This window comes from Oncorhynchus gorbuscha, unplaced genomic scaffold (assembly GCF_021184085.1).
Source record: "Oncorhynchus gorbuscha isolate QuinsamMale2020 ecotype Even-year unplaced genomic scaffold, OgorEven_v1.0 Un_scaffold_541, whole genome shotgun sequence".
Taxonomy (NCBI): Eukaryota; Metazoa; Chordata; class Actinopteri; order Salmoniformes; family Salmonidae; genus Oncorhynchus; species Oncorhynchus gorbuscha.
Window position 1 is genome coordinate 353,944 of NW_025745368.1, and position 17,434 is coordinate 371,377.

General features: G+C 48.1%; 2 protein-coding genes across 2 annotated transcripts in view; both read left to right on the plus strand.

Annotated features, from left to right (window-relative positions):
• The window catches only part of LOC124018531 (propionyl-CoA carboxylase alpha chain, mitochondrial-like), a 32,612-nt gene extending 31,604 nt beyond the window's left edge, over positions 1 to 1,008 (plus strand). Inside the window, exon 7 of the mRNA XM_046333864.1 lies at positions 880 to 1,008. Coding sequence (XP_046189820.1) covers positions 880 to 1,008 — 129 coding nt within the window. The remainder of the gene's footprint in view (positions 1 to 879) is intronic.
• A 5,837-nt stretch (positions 1,009 to 6,845) lies between these two features.
• Positions 6,846 to 17,434, plus strand: part of LOC124018542 (propionyl-CoA carboxylase alpha chain, mitochondrial-like) — a 28,613-nt gene continuing 18,024 nt past the window's right edge. The window contains exons 1-8 of the mRNA XM_046333875.1: positions 6,846 to 6,912; positions 7,649 to 7,727; positions 7,902 to 8,099; positions 8,427 to 8,577; positions 8,716 to 8,859; positions 9,068 to 9,142; positions 16,945 to 17,013; positions 17,119 to 17,194. Coding sequence (XP_046189831.1) covers positions 7,660 to 7,727; positions 7,902 to 8,099; positions 8,427 to 8,577; positions 8,716 to 8,859; positions 9,068 to 9,142; positions 16,945 to 17,013; positions 17,119 to 17,194 — 781 coding nt within the window. The 5' untranslated portion in view covers positions 6,846 to 6,912; positions 7,649 to 7,659. The remainder of the gene's footprint in view (positions 6,913 to 7,648; positions 7,728 to 7,901; positions 8,100 to 8,426; positions 8,578 to 8,715; positions 8,860 to 9,067; positions 9,143 to 16,944; positions 17,014 to 17,118; positions 17,195 to 17,434) is intronic.

Consider the following 17,434-nt stretch of genomic DNA (forward strand, 5'->3'; position numbering starts at 1 on the left):
AGCAGCTCTATACTGACCCAGGTCTAGTCAGGTAGCATCTCTATACTGACCCAGGTCTAGTCATTATGTAGGTTGGTATAGGTAGCAGCTCTATACTGACCCAGGTCTAGTCATTATGTAGGTTGGTATAGGTAGCAGCTCTATACTGACCCAGGTCTGTTCAGGTAGCAGCTCTATACTGACCCAGGTCTGTTCATTATGTAGGTTGGTATAGGTAGCGTCTCTATACTGACCCAGGTCTGTTCATTATGTAGGTTGGTATAGGTAGCAGCTCTATACTGACCCAGGTCTGTTCAGGTAGCAGCTCTATACTGACCCAGGTCTAGTCATTATGTAGGTTGGTATAGCTAGCAGCTCTATACTGACCCAGGTCTAGTCATTATGTAGGTTGGTATAGGTAGCATCTCTATACTGACCCAGGTCTAGTCATTATGTAGGTTGGTATAGGTAGCATCTCTATACTGACCCAGGTCTAGTCATTATGTAGGTTGGTATAGGTCGAAGATCTATACTGACCCAGGTCTAGTCATTATGTAGGTTGGTATAGGTAGCAGCTCTATACTGACCCAGGTCTAGTCATTATGTAGGTTGGTATAGGTAGAAGATCTATACTGACCCAGGTCTAGTCATTATGTAGGTTGGTATAGGTAGCATCTCTATACTGACCCAGGTCTATTCATTATGTAGGTTGGTATAGGTAGCATCTCTATACTGACCCAGGTCTGGTCATTATGTAGGTTGGTATAGGTAGCAGCTCTATACTGACCCAGGTCTGTTCAGGTAGCAGATCTATACTGACCCAGGTGTGATTGTCTGTCTCAGTGGTTCCAGTGTATGGTTGTTCTCTGATGTGGTGATGTTGTTGTTGGTCTCCTGCAGGCTGCCGAAGACGTGGTGTTCATAGGACCGGTTGCCATCCATGCCATGGTAGACAAGATCGAGAGCAAGCTCCTTGCCAAGGCAGCCAATGTCAACGTCATCCCTGGGTTCGACGGGGTATCGAGGTGAGCTATACTGTCAACATGGTTGTCCTGGCAACAACTTTCTGCAAGCTTGGATCATCCTGGCAATAAATCAAACTGGATCTACATTTAACAGTACCACTCAGATCTGGTCTTCATGTATCCCTCATTCTACACACAGGCATTTGTTTCCCTCCATCTTTATTCTCCTCATCTCTCTCTCCTGACCCAGGTCTCTCATTATGTAGGTTGGTCTAGGTCTCTCTCTATACTGACCCAGGTCTGGTCTCTATCTAGGTTCTCTCTCTCTCTCTCAGGTCTGTTCTCAGATCTATACTCTCCCAGGTCTCTCATTCTGTCTCTGTCTCTCTCTCTGTCTCTCTCTCTGTCATTCTCTCTCTCATCTCTCTGACCCAGGTCTCTCTCTCTCTAGCATCTCTATACTGACCCAGGTCTGGTCTTATCTAGGTCTCTCTCTCTAGTCTCTAGCATCTCTCAGGTCTGGTCATTCTGTAGGTTGGTCTAGGTAGCATCTCTCTCTATCTGTCTCTCTGTCTCTCTCATTATGTAGGTCTGTCTCTAGCTCTCTCTCTCTGTCTCTCTGTTCAGGTATCTGTCTCTCTGTCCCAGGTCTATTCATTATCTCTCTGTATAGATCATCTCTCTCTCTCTCTGACCCAGGTCTGTTCAGGTAGCAGATCTCTACTGACCCAGGTCTATTCATTATGTAGGTTGGTATAGGTAGCATCTCTATACTGACCCAGGTCTCTCTATCAGCTCTCTCTCTGTCTCAGGTCTGGTCTCTGCATCTCTCTCTCTCCAGGTCTCTCAGGTCTCTCTCTATCTGACTCCAGGTCTGGTCAGGTCTCTCTATACTGACCCAGGTCTGGTCATTATGTAGGTTGGTATAGGTATCAGATCTCTACTGTCCCAGGTGTGATTGTCTGTCTCAGTGGTTCCAGTGTATGGTTGTTCTCTGATGTGGTCTCTCTCTCTCTCTCTCTCTCTCTCTCTCTCTCTCTCTCTCTCTCTCTCAAGATCGATATCTCTCTCTCTCTCTCTCTCTCAGACGTCTGTTCTCTCCTCTCTCTCTCTCACGCCATCCATGCCTGGGCGACAAGATCTCTCTCTCCTCTCTCTCTCTCTCTCTCTCTGTCTCTGTCTCTGTCTCTGTCTGTCTCATGGTCTGTCCTGGCAACTCTCTTTCTCTCTCTAGGATCTCTGTCTCTCAAACTGGATCTCTGTCTCTCTCTGTCTCTGGTCTCTGTCTCTCATTCTCTCTGTCATTTCTGTCTCTCTGTCTCTCTCTCTCTCTGTCTCTACCCCCTCTCTCTCTGTCTCTTCTCTCTGTCTCTCTCTCTCTCTGTCTCTCTCTCTCTCTCTCTTCTTCTTTCTCTCTTTCTCCTCTCTCTCCTGCTCTCTCTCTCTTCTCCCACCTCTCTCTCTCTCTCTCTCTCCTCTACCCTCTCACCTCTCTCTCTCTCTCTCTCTCTCTCTCTCTCTCTCCTCTACCCTCTCTCTCTCTCTCTCTCTCTCTCCTCTACCCTCTCTCTCTCTCTCTCTCTCTCTCTCTCTGTCTTTCTCTCTCTCTCTCTCTCTGTCTCTCTCTCTGTCTCTCTCTCTCTGTCTCTCTGTCTCTCTGTCTCTCTGTCTCTCTGTCTCTCTGTCTCTCTGTCTCTCTGTCTCTCTGTCTCTCTGTCTCTCTGTCTCTCTGTCTCTCTGTCTCTCTGTCTCTCTGTCTCTCTGTCTCTCTGTCTCTCTGTCTCTCTGTCTCTCTGTCTCTCTGTCTCTCTCTCTCCTCTCCTGCTCTTCCCCTCTCCTCTGTATACAGTGATGGTCCTAATAGAGCTGTGTGGGCCATGTTTAACACTACGCCTGCTGATGGCTAGTAGATAAATAGATAAAGATGGTTGTTGTCATGTAGCTGTCACAGGCCAGGGGGGCAACAACAGCTCTGATGGGGTGATCTCTTCTACCTATGCTGCCAGGGCATGATTGATGGGACAGACAGACAGACAGACAGACAGGCAGGCAGACAGGCAGGCAGGCAGGCAGGCAGGCAGGCAGGCAGGCAGGCAGGCAGGCAGACAGGCAGGCAGGCAGGCAGGCAGGCAGGCAGGGAGACAGGCAGGCAGACAGGCAGGGAGACAGGCAGGGAGACAGGCAGGCAGACAGGCAGGCAGACGGACAGACAGGGAGACAGACGGACAGACAGGGAGACGGACAGACGGGCAGAGAGGCAGACGGGCAGACAGACAGACGGGCAAGCAGGGAGACACAGACAGGGAGACGGGCAGTCACGGAGACGCAGACAGGGAGACGGGCAGTCACGGAGACACAGACAGGGAGACGGGCAGTCACGGAGACACAGACAGGGAGGGGCAGTCACGGAGACACAGACAGGGAGACGGGCAGTCACGGAGACACAGACAGGGAGACGGGCAGTCACGGAGACACAGACAGGGAGACGGGCAGTCACGGAGACACAGACAGGGAGACGGGCAGTCACGGAGACACAGACAGGGAGACGGACAGTCACGGAGACACAGACAGGGAGACGGAGACAGACGGAGACAGACGGAGACAGACGGAGACAGACGGAGACAGACGGAGACAGACGGAGACAGACGGAGACAGACGGAGACAGACGGAGACAGACGGAGACAGACGGAGACAGACGGAGACAGGAAGGCAGGCGGACAGGCAGACAGGCAGGCAGGCGGACAGGCAGACAGGCAGGCAGGCGGACAGACAGACAGGCAGGCAGGTGGACAGACAGACGGACAGACAGACTGGCAGGGAGACGGGCAGACAGGCACGGCGGGAGACACAGACAGGGAGACGCAGGCAGGGAGACTCGGGAGACAGGGAGACGGGCAGGCACGGACACACAGACAGACAGGCAGGGAGACAGACAGACAGGCAGGGAGACAGACAGACGGGCAGGGAGACAGACAGGCGGGCAGGGAGACAGACAGGCGGGCAGGGAGACAGACAGACGGGCAGGGAGACAGACAGACAGACGGGCAGGGAGACAGACAGACAGACGGGCAGGGAGACAGACAGACAGACGCAGGGGCAGGGAGACAGACAGACAGACGGGCAGGGAGACAGACAGACAGACGGGCAGGGAGACAGACAGACAGACACAGGCAGGCAGGGAGACAGACAGACAGACGGGCAGGCAGGGGAGACAGACAGACAGACGGGCAGGGAGACAGACAGACAGGCGGGCAGGGAGACAGACAGACAGACGGGCAGGGAGACAGACAGACAGACGGGCAGGGAGACAGACAGACAGGCGGGCAGGGAGACAGACAGACAGGCGGGCAGGGAGACAGACAGACAGACGGGCAGGAGACAGACAGACAGACAGGCAGGCAGGGAGACAGACAGACAGACGGGCAGGGAGACAGACAGACAGACGGGCAGGGAGACAGACAGACAGACGGGCAGGGAGACAGACAGACAGACGGGCAGGGAGACAGACAGACAGACGGGCAGGGAGACAGACAGACAGACGGGCAGGGAGACAGACAGACAGACGGGCAGGGAGACAGACAGACAGACGGGCAGGGAGACAGACAGACAGACGGGCAGGGAGACAGACAGACAGACGGGCAGGGAGACAGACAGACAGACGGGCAGGGAGACAGACAGACAGACGGGCAGGGAGACAGACAGACAGACAGACAGAGGGAGACAGACAGACAGACGGGCAGGGAGACAGACAGACAGACGGGCAGGGAGACAGACAGACAGGCAGGGCAGGGAGACAGACAGACAGACGGGCAGGGAGACAGACAGACAGACGGGCAGGGAGACAGACAGACAGACGGGCAGGGAGACAGACAGACAGACGGGCAGGGAGACAGACAGACAGACAGACGGGCAGGGAGACAGACAGACAGACAGACGGGCAGGGAGACAGACAGACAGACAGACGGGCAGGGAGACACAGACAGACAGACAGACGGGCAGGGAGACAGACAGACAGACAGACGGGCAGGGAGACAGACAGACAGACAGACGGGCAGGGAGACAGACAGACAGACAGACGGGCAGGGAGACAGACAGACAGACAGACGGGCAGGGAGACAGACAGACAGACAGACGGGCAGGGAGACAGACAGACAGACAGACGGGCAGGGAGACAGACAGACAGACAGACGGGCAGGGAGACAGACAGACAGACAGACGGGCAGGGAGACAGACAGACAGACAGACGGGCAGGGAGACAGACAGACAGGCGGGCAGGGAGACAGACAGACAGGCGGGCAGGCACGGCGGGAGACACAGACAGGGAGACGTGCAGTCACGGTGACACAGACAGGGAGACAGACTCGGGAGACAGACTCGGGAGACAGACAGACAGGCAGGCAGGCACGGCGGGAGACACAGGCAGGCAGGGAGACTCGGGAGACAGGGAGACGGGCAGGCACGGACACACAGACAGGGAGACACAGGCAGGCAGGGAGACTCGGGAGACAGGGAGACGGGCAGGCACGGACACACAGACAGGAGACACAGGCAGGCAGGGAGACTCGGGAGACAGGGAGACGGGCAGGCACGGACACACAGACAGGGAGACACAGGCAGGCAGGGAGACTCGGGAGACAGGGAGACGGGCAGGCACGGACACACAGACAGGGAGACACAGGCAGGCAGGGAGACTCGGGAGACAGGGAGACAGGCAGGCACGGACACACAGACAGGGAGACACAGGCAGGCAGGGAGACTCGGGAGACAGGGAGACAGGCAGGCACGGACACAGACAGGGAGACACAGGCAGGCAGGGAGACTCGGGAGACAGGGGAGACGGGCAGGCACGGACACACAGACAGGAGACACAGGCAGGCAGGGAGACTCGGGAGACAGGGAGACAGGCAGGCACGGACACACAGACAGGGAGACACAGGCAGGCAGGGAGACTCGGGAGACAGGGAGGCAGGCAGGCACGGACACACAGACAGGGAGACACAGGCAGGCAGGGAGACTCGGGAGACAGGGAGACGGGCAGGCACGGACACACAGACAGGAGACACAGGCAGGCAGGGAGACTCGGGAGACAGGGAGACGGGCAGGCACGGACACACAGACAGGGAGACACAGGCAGGCAGGGAGACTCGGGAGACAGGGAGACGGGCAGGCACGGACACACAGACAGGGAGACACAGGCAGGCAGGGAGACTCGGGAGACAGGGAGACGGGCAGGCACGGACACACAGACAGGGAGACACAGGCAGGCAGGGAGACTCGGGAGACAGGGAGACGGGCAGGCACGGACACACAGACAGGGAGACACAGGCAGGCAGGGAGACTCGGGAGACAGGGAGACGGGCAGGCACGGACACACAGACAGGGAGACAGGCAGGCAGGCAGGGAGACAGGCAGGCAGGCAGGGAGACAGGCAGGCAGGGAGACACAGACAGGCAGGCAGGGAGACACAGACAGGCAGGCAGGGAGACACAGACAGGCAGGCAGGGAGACACAGACAGGCAGGCAGGGAGACACAGACAGGCAGGCAGGGAGACACAGACAGGCAGGCAGGGAGACACAGACAGGCAGGCAGGGAGACACAGACAGACAGGCAGGGAGACGGGCAGGGAGACAGGCAGGGAGACACAGACAAACAGGGAAACACAGGAAGACAGACAGGCGGGGAGACGCAGACAGGCGGGCGGGGAGACGCAGGCAGGCGGGCGGGGAGACTCAGGCAGGCGGGCGGGGAGACGCAGGCAGGCGGGCGGGGAGACGCAGGCAGGCGGGCGGGGAGACGCAGGCAGGCGGGCGGGGAGACGCAGGCAGGCGGGCGGGGAGACGCAGAGGACCAAAGGGATGGTTGAGGAGATGAGGGTGAGCCCTCCCTCTGCTGGTGGTTAGTGGAACTTACAACTCTGTCTTCTGTCTCAGAACGTGGAGGACGCTGTGAAGATTGCAGGAGAGATCGGTAAGTGAATCAAAATTACATGAATTAATTTAAAAAAGATTTGCCTGGCCTCCATGTAGAATTTTCATATTGTGTTGTTGATCAGGCTACCCGGGTCATATTGTCTTGTTGATCAGGCTACCAGGGTCATATTGTGTTGTTGATCAGGCTACCAGGGTCATATTGTCTTGTTGATCAGGCTACCAGGGTCTTATTGTCTTGTTGATCAGGCTACCCGGGTCATATTGTCTTGTTGATCAGGCTACCCGGGTCATATTGTCTTGTTGATCAGGCTACCCGGGTCATATTGTCTTGTTGATCAGGCTACCCGGGTCATATTGTGTTGTTGATCAGGCTACCCGGGTCATATTGTGTTGTTGATCAGGCTACCAGGGTCATATTGTGTTGTTGATCAGGCTACCAGGGTCATATTGTGTTTTTGATCAGGCTACCCGGGTCATATTGTGTTGTTGATGAGGCTACCCGGGTCATATTGTGTTGTTGATCAGGCTACCCGGGTCATATTGTCTTGTTGATCAGGCTACCAGGGTCATATTGTGTTGTTGATCAGGCTACCCGGGTCATATTGTCTTGTTGATCAGGCTACCAGGGTCATATTGTGTTGTTGATCAGGCTACCAGGGTCATATTGTCTTGTTGATCAGGCTACCAGGGTCATATTGTCTTGTTGATCAGGCTACCAGGGTCATATTGTCTTGTTGATCAGGCTACCAGGGTCATATTGTGTTGTTGATCAGGCTACCCGGTGATGATCAAGGCCTCAGCAGGAGGAGGGGGGAAAGGCATGAGGATCGCCTGGAACGATGATGAGACCAGGTGACATTCGTTATTACTATAATAAATGCAATTCAAATATAATAAAAGCATTTAAAATTATACAATAATTTATACGTCTCTACACTGTGTAGTAAATGGCATTAAGATATTTCTAGACTTTATTAAGACATTTAATTAGACCTGAATAAACCGTTTCCATTCTGTCTTTCCCAGGGAAGGTTTTCGTTTGTCCTCACAGGAGGCTGCGTCTAGTTTCGGAGACGACCGTCTGCTGATAGAGAAGTTTGTCGACAACCCCAGACACATTGAGATCCAGGTCCTGGCTGATAAGCATGGTAATGCTCTGTGGCTGAACGAGAGGGAGTGTTCTATCCAGAGGAGGAACCAGAAGGTGGTGGAGGAGGCTCCAAGGTCAGGGGTCAATGTTTTCACCTTTAACTTATTCATTGGTGTAAGTCCCAGGTGGGCTCCCGAGTGGCGCAGCGGTCTAAGACACTGCATCTCAGTGCAAGAGGCGTCACTGCAGTCCCTGGTTCGAATCCAGGCTGCATCACATCCGGGCGTGATTGGGAGTCCCATAAGGCGGCGCACAATTGGCCCAGCGTCGACCGGGTTTGGCCCTTTATAGGTGGTCATTGTAAATAAGAATTTGTTCTCAACTGACTAGTTAAATAAAGGTTACATGAAATAAATGTCTTGGGTTGTAAAGTTATGTGATTTCTGTCCTCCTCTCTGCAGTACGTTCCTGGACCCAGAGACACGTCGTGCGATGGGGGAGCAAGCGGTACAGCTGGCTAAAGCAGTCCAGTACTCCTCTGCCGGGACCGTAGAGTTCTTGGTGGACTCTAACAAGAACTTCTACTTCCTGGAGATGAACACTCGCCTTCAGGTGGGGCGATGGGAAGAAAGACATAGTTTAGTCTCTGTGTGTGTTTTTCTGTGACACTTGAGCCAAGTGACTTCCTGTAACCAACCCAGTCCTCCTCTCTGAGTGGTTGATCCGACCGCTGACCTTTGCCCCCTTCAGGTGGAGCACCCAATCACAGAATGCATCACTGGTCTGGACCTGGTGCAGCAGATGATCCGTGTGGCCAAGGGTTTCCCTCTGCTACACAAACAGGAAGACATCCCCATCAATGGCTGGGCTATAGAGAGCAGAGTCTACGCTGAGGTGGGCTTCACTGAACACTTGTTCTGCTCTGTACCGTAGAGTGAAGCCGGTCAACCCTTCTGCTGCCTTGTGAATGTGTCACTTCTCTCTACGAAGCGCTTTCTGGGTCCCCGCTGTCTGCTGGACACTTCCTGTGTGTTATAGAGGTTATGGAGAGGTTTAATTAGGCAGTTATAACCTGTTATAAAGCATGTTTCTCCTTCTCCAGGACCCCTACAAGTCCTTTGGCCTGCCCTCCATTGGACGCCTGTCACAGTACCAGGAACCCATCAACCTCCCAAAGGTGAGTCACATGCATGTACACTTTTTGCTTGTGTGCATATGCTCTGAGTTGACCTCTCTGTTATTTCTGCTGAAGACGTGAATGTGTGTTGACCTGTCTATTATTTCTGCTGAAGACGTGATGTGTGTTGACCTCTCTGTTATTTCTACTGAAGACGTGATGTGTGTTGACCTCTCTGAACCTGACAGGATATTTCCACGGAATACTGCTGCTGTTCTAGTCAGGCCTCAGATGTTCAGCATCACAATGCTTGTTGTTATGACTACTAATAATATTGTCATATTTACATCTTCCTGTCCTCCCCCTGATGTCAAATCTATTTGTTTTTGAAATGGTTTTAATTGTTATTGATAGGTTATTTTTTCATCGTAAGTAAACAACATGGAAATACATACTACATGTCGTATTTCTATCTTCCTGGAAGACTTGTAGTCATGCTGATATGTAGTCATACTGACATGTAGTCATACTGACATGTAGTCATACTGACATGTAGTCATACTGACATGTAGTCATACTGACATGTAGTCATACTGACATGTAGTCATGCTGATATGTAGTCATGCTGACATGTAGTCATACTGACATGTAGTCACATTGACATGTAGTCACGCTGACATGTAGTCACGCTGACATGTAGTCATACTGACATGTAGTCACATTGACATGTAGTCACGCTGACATGTAGTCACGCTGACATGTAGTCACGCTGACATGTAGTCATACTGACATGTAGTCATACTGACATGTAGTCATGCTGATATGTAGTCATGCTGACATGTAGTCATACTGACATGTAGTCACATTGACATGTAGTCACGCTGACATGTAGTCACGCTGACATGTAGTCACGCTGACATGTAGTCATGCTGACATGTAGTCACGCTGACATGTAGTCACGCTGACATGTAGTCACGCTGACATGTAGTCACGCTGTCATGTAGTCACGCTGACATGTAGTCACGCTGACATGTAGTCACGCTGACATGTAGTCACACTGACATGTAGTCACATTGTCATGTAGTCATACTGACATGTAGTCATATTGACATGTAGTCATATTGACATGTAGTCATATTGACATGTAGTCATATTGACATGTAGTCACACTGACATGTAGTCACACTGACATGTAGTCACACTGACATGTAGTCATACTGACATGTAGTCATGTAGTCATATTGACATGTAGTCATATTGACATGTAGTCACATTGACATGTAGTCACACTGACATGTAGTCACACTGACATGTAGTCATACTGACATGTAGTCATACTGACATGTAGTCATGTAGTCATACTGACATGTAGTCACGCTGACATGTAGTCACGCTGACATGTAGTCACGCTGACATGTAGTCACGCTGACATGTAGTCACGCTGACATGTAGTCACGCTGTCATGTAGTCATATTGACATGTAGTCACGCTGTCATGTAGTCACGCTGTCATGTAGTCACGCTGTCATGTAGTCATATTGACATGTAGTCATATTGACATGTAGTCATATTGACATGTAGTCACGCTGACATGTAGTCACGCTGACATGTAGTCACGCTGTCATGTAGTCACGCTGACATGTAGTCACACTGACATGTAGTCATACTGACATGTAGTCATATTGACATGTAGTCATGCTGACATGTAGTCATGCTGACATGTAGTCATGCTGACATGTAGTCATGCTGACATGTAGTCATGCTGACATGTAGTCATGCTGACATGTAGTCATGTTGACATGTAGTCATGTTGACATGTAGTCACATTGACATGTAGTCACGTTGACATGTAGTCATGTTGACATGTAGTCATATTGACATGTAGTCATATTGACATGTAGTCATATTGACATGTAGTCACATTGACATGTAGTCACACTGACATGTAGTCACACTGACATGTAGTCACACTGACATGTAGTCATACTGACATGTAGTCATGTAGTCATATTGACATGTAGTCATATTGACATGTAGTCACATTGACATGTAGTCACTGACATGTAGTCACACTGACATGTAGTCATACTGACATGTAGTCATACTGACATGTAGTCATATTGACATGTAGTCACGCTGACATGTAGTCACGCTGACATGTAGTCACGCTGTCATGTAGTCATATTGACATGTAGTCACGCTGTCATGTAGTCACGCTGTCATGTAGTCACGCTGTCATGTAGTCATATTGACATGTAGTCATATTGACATGTAGTCATATTGACATGTAGTCACGCTGTCATGTAGTCATATTGACATGTAGTCACACTGACATGTAGTCATACTGACATGTAGTCATATTGACATGTAGTCATATTGACATGTAGTCATGCTGACATGTAGTCATGCTGACATGTAGTCATGCTGACATGTAGTCATGCTGACATGTAGTCATGCTGACATGTAGTCACGTTGACATGTAGTCACGTTGACATGTAGTCACGTTGACATGTAGTCACGTTGACATGTAGTCACGTTGACATGTAGTCACGTTGACATGTAGTCATGTTGACATGTTGACATGTAGTCATGCTGACATGTAGTCATGCTGACATGTAGTCATGCTGACATGTAGTCTTATTGACATGTAGTCTTATTGACATGTATTCTTATTGACATGTAGTCATATTGACATGTAGTCATATTGACATGTAGTCATATTGACATGTAGTCATATTGACATGTAGTCATATTGACATGTAGTCATATTGACATGTAGTCATGTAGTCATACTGACATGTAGACATGTAGTCATGTAGTCATGTAGTCATATTGACATGTAGTCATGTAGTCATGTAGTCATATTGACATGTAGTCATATTGGCATGTAGTCATATTGGCATGTAGTCATGCTGACATGTAGTCTTATTGACATGTAGTCATGCTGACATGTAGTCTTATTGACATGTAGTCTTATTGACATGTAGTCTTATTGACATGTAGTCATAGAGACATGTAGTCATAGAGACATGTAGTCATAGAGACATGTAGTCATAGAGACATGTAGTCATATTGACATGTAGTCATGCTGACATGTAGTCATGCTGACATGTAGTCATGCTGACATGTAGTCATGTTGACATGTAGTCACGTTGACATGTAGTCATATTGACATGTAGTCATATTGACATGTAGTCATATTGACATGTAGTCACATTGACATGTAGTCACATTGACATGTAGTCACATTGACATGTAGTCACACTGACATGTAGTCACACTGACATGTAGTCACACTGACATGTAGTCATACTGACATGTAGTCATGTAGTCATATTGACATGTAGTCATATTGACATGTAGTCACATTGACATGTAGTCACACTGACATGTAGTCACACTGACATGTAGTCATACTGACATGTAGTCATGTAGTCATACTGACATGTAGTCATATTGACATGTAGTCACGCTGACATGTAGTCACGCTGACATGTAGTCACGCTGACATGTAGTCACGCTGTCATGTAGTCATATTGACATGTAGTCACGCTGTCATGTAGTCACGCTGTCATGTAGTCACGCTGTCATGTAGTCATATTGACATGTAGTCATATTGACATGTAGTCATATTGACATGTAGTCACGCTGACATGTAGTCACGCTGTCATGTAGTCATATTGACATGTAGTCACACTGACATGTAGTCATACTGACATGTAGTCATATTGACATGTAGTCATGCTGACATGTAGTCATGCTGACATGTAGTCATGCTGACATGTAGTCATGCTGACATGTAGTCATGCTGACATGTAGTCACGTTGACATGTAGTCACGTTGACATGTAGTCACGTTGACATGTAGTCACGTTGACATGTAGTCATGTTGACATGTAGTCATGTTGACATGTAGTCATGTTGACATGTAGTCATGCTGACATGTAGTCATGCTGACATGTAGTCATGCTGACATGTAGTCATGCTGACATGTAGTCATGCTGACATGTAGTCTTATTGACATGTAGTCTTATTGACATGTAGTCTTATTGACATGTATTCTTATTGACATGTAGTCATATTGACATGTAGTCATATTGACATGTAGTCATATTGACATGTAGTCATATTGACATGTAGTCATATTGACATGTAGTCATATTGACATGTAGTCATACTGACATGTAGTCATGTAGTCATACTGACATGTAGACATGTAGTCATGTAGTCATGTAGTCATATTGACATGTAGTCATGTAGTCATGTAGTCATATTGACATGTAGTCATATTGGCATGTAGTCATATTGGCATGTAGTCATGCTGACATGTAGTCTTATTGACATGTAGTCATGCTGACATGTAGTCTTATTGACATGTAGTCTTATTGACATGTAGTCTTATTGACATGTAGTCATAGAGACATGTAGTCATAGAGACATGTAGTCATAGAGACATGTAGTCATAGAGACATGTAGTCATAGAGACATGTAGTCATAGAGACATGTAGTCATATTGACATGTAGTCATACTGACATGTAGTCATACTGACATGTAGTCATACTGACATGTAGTCATACTGACATGTAGTCATGCTGACATGTAGTCATGCTGACATGTAGTCATGCTGACATGTAGTCATGCTGACATGTAGTCTTATTGACATGTAGTCTTATTGACATGTAGTCTTATTGACATGTAGTCATAGAGACATGTAGTCATAGAGACATGTAGTCATAGAGACATGTAGTCATAGAGACATGTAGTCATATTGACATGTAGTCATGCTGACATGTAGTCATGCTGACATGTAGTCATGCTGACATGTAGTCACGTTGACATGTAGTCACGTTGACATGTAGTCATATTGACATGTAGTCATATTGACATGTAGTCATATTGACATGTATTCTTATTGACATGTAGTCACATTGACATGTAGTCACATTGACATGTAGTCACACTGACATGTAGTCACACTGACATGTAGTCACACTGACATGTAGTCATACTGACATGTAGTCATGTAGTCATATTGACATGTAGTCATATTGACATGTAGTCACATTGACATGTAGTCACACTGACATGTAGTCACACTGACATGTAGTCATACTGACATGTAGTCATGTAGTCATACTGACATGTAGTCATATTGACATGTAGTCACGCTGACATGTAGTCACGCTGACATGTAGTCACGCTGACATGTAGTCACGCTGTCATGTAGTCATATTGACATGTAGTCACGCTGTCATGTAGTCACGCTGTCATGTAGTCACGCTGTCATGTAGTCATATTGACATGTAGTCATATTGACATGTAGTCATATTGACATGTAGTCACGCTGACATGTAGTCACGCTGTCATGTAGTCATATTGACATGTAGTCACACTGACATGTAGTCATACTGACATGTAGTCATATTGACATGTAGTCATGCTGACATGTAGTCATGCTGACATGTAGTCATGCTGACATGTAGTCATGCTGACATGTAGTCATGCTGACATGTAGTCACGTTGACATGTAGTCACGTTGACATGTAGTCACGTTGACATGTAGTCACGTTGACATGTAGTCACGTTGACATGTAGTCATGTTGACATGTAGTCATGCTGACATGTAGTCATGCTGACATGTAGTCATGCTGACATGTAGTCATGCTGACATGTAGTCATGCTGACATGTAGTCTTATTGACATGTAGTCTTATTGACATGTAGTCTTATTGACATGTAGTCTTATTGACATGTATTCTTATTGACATGTAGTCATATTGACATGTAGTCATATTGACATGTAGTCATATTGACATGTAGTCATATTGACATGTAGTCATATTGACATGTAGTCATATTGACATGTAGTCATATTGACATGTAGTCATACTGACATGTAGTCATGTAGTCATACTGACATGTAGACATGTAGTCATGTAGTCATGTAGTCATATTGACATGTAGTCATGTAGTCATATTGACATGTAGTCATATTGGCATGTAGTCATATTGGCATGTAGTCATGCTGACATGTAGTCTTATTGACATGTAGTCATGCTGACATGTAGTCTTATTGACATGTAGTCTTATTGACATGTAGTCTTATTGACATGTAGTCATAGAGACATGTAGTCATAGAGACATGTAGTCATAGAGACATGTAGTCATAGAGACATGTAGTCATAGAGACATGTAGTCATAGAGACATGTAGTCATATTGACATGTAGTCATACTGACATGTAGTCATACTGACATGTAGTCATACTGACATGTAGTCATACTGACATGTAGTCATACTGACATGTAGTCATGCTGACATGTAGTCATGCTGACATGTAGTCATGCTGACATGTAGTCTTATTGACATGTAGTCTTATTGACATGTAGTCTTATTGACATGTAGTCTTATTGACATGTAGTCATGCTGACATGTAGTCATATTGTCATGTAGTCATATTGTCATGATCCTCAACACGGGGGCCCCACAAGGGTGCGTTCTGAGCCCTCTCCTGTACTCCCTGTTCACCCACGACTGCGTGGCCACGCACGCCTCCAACTCAATCATCAAGTTTGCGGACGACACAACAGTGGTAGGCTTGATTACCAACAATGACGAGACGGCCTACAGGGAGGAGGTGAGGGCCCTCGGAGTGTGGTGTCAGGAAAATAACCTCACACTCAACGTCAACAACTAAGGAGATGATTGTGGACTTCAGGAAACAGCAGAGGGAACACCCCCCTATCCACATCGATGGAACAGTAGTGGAGAGGGTAGCTAGTTTTAAGTTCCTCGGCATACACATCACAGACAAACTGAATTGGTCCACTCACACTGACAGCGTCGTGAAGGCGCAGCAGCGCCTATTCAACCTCAGGAGGCTGAAGAAATTCGGCTTGTCACCAAAAGCACTCACAAACTTCTACAGATGCACAATCGAGAGCATCCTGGCGGGCTGTATCACCGCCTGGTACGGCAACTGCTCCGCCCTCAACCGTAAGGCTCTCCAGAGGGTAGTGAGGACTGCACAACGCATCACCGGGGCAAACTACCTGCCCTCCAGGACACCTACACCACCCGTTGTTACAGGAAGGCCATAAAGATCATCAAGGACATCAACCACCCGAACCACTGCCTGTTCACCCCGCTATCATCCAGAAGGCGAGGTCAGTACAGGTGCATCAAAGCTGGGACCGAGAGACTGAAAAACAGCTTCTATCTCAAGGCCATCAGACTGTTAAACAGCCACCACTAACATTGAGTGGCTGCTGCCAACACACTGTCATTGACACTGACCCAACTCCAGCCATTTTAATAATGGGAATTGATGGGAAATGATGTAAATATATCACTAGCCACTTTAAACAATGCTACCTTATATAATGTTACTTACCCTACATTATTAATCTCATATGCATATGTATATACTGTACTCTACATCATCGACTGCATCCTTATGTAACACATGTATCACTAGCCACTTGAACTATGCCACTTTGTTTACTTTGTCTACACACTCATCTCATATGTATATACTGTACTCGATACCATCTACTGTATGCTGCTCTGTACCATCACTCATTCATATATCCTTATGTACATATTCCTTACATCCCCTTACACTGTGTATAAGACAGTAGTTTTGGAATTGTTAGTTAGATTACTTGTTGGTTATCACTGCATTGTCGGAACTAGAAGCACAAGCATTTCGCTACACTCGCATTAACATCTGCTAACCATGTGTATGTGACAAATAAAATTTGATTTGATTCACATTGTCATGTAGTCATATTGTCATGTAGTCATACTGACATGTTGTCATATTGACATGTAGTCATATTGACATGTTGTCTCCTCTCTATCAGGTGCGTGTGGACAGTGGCATCCAAGAAGGAAGTGACATCAGTATCTACTATGACCCAATGATCTCCAAGGTCAGCTACTGTGTGTTCCCTCAAACTGCCAAACACAATCACATTGCCCTTTGCCCTTATGTTTTACTAATCTGTAATGTGAATGTCCCTCTGTGCTCGCCGTAGCTGGTGACCTATGGCGACACGCGCGCTGAAGCCCTGCAGAGGATGGAGGCGGCTCTGGATAACTACGTCATCAGAGGTAAGACACACACACTCTCACACTCTCTCACACTCACTCACTCTCACACTCACACTCTCACTCACTCACTCACTCACTCACTCACTCACTCACTCACTCACTCACTCACTCACTCACTCACTCACTCACTCACTCACTCACTCACTCTGTGTTGGGTGTTAGAGCTTTCTGGAAACATCTTCAGTTCCTCAAGACTCTGACATTTTCTGTATAGCTACACACATGTAGAGGTTCTGATCT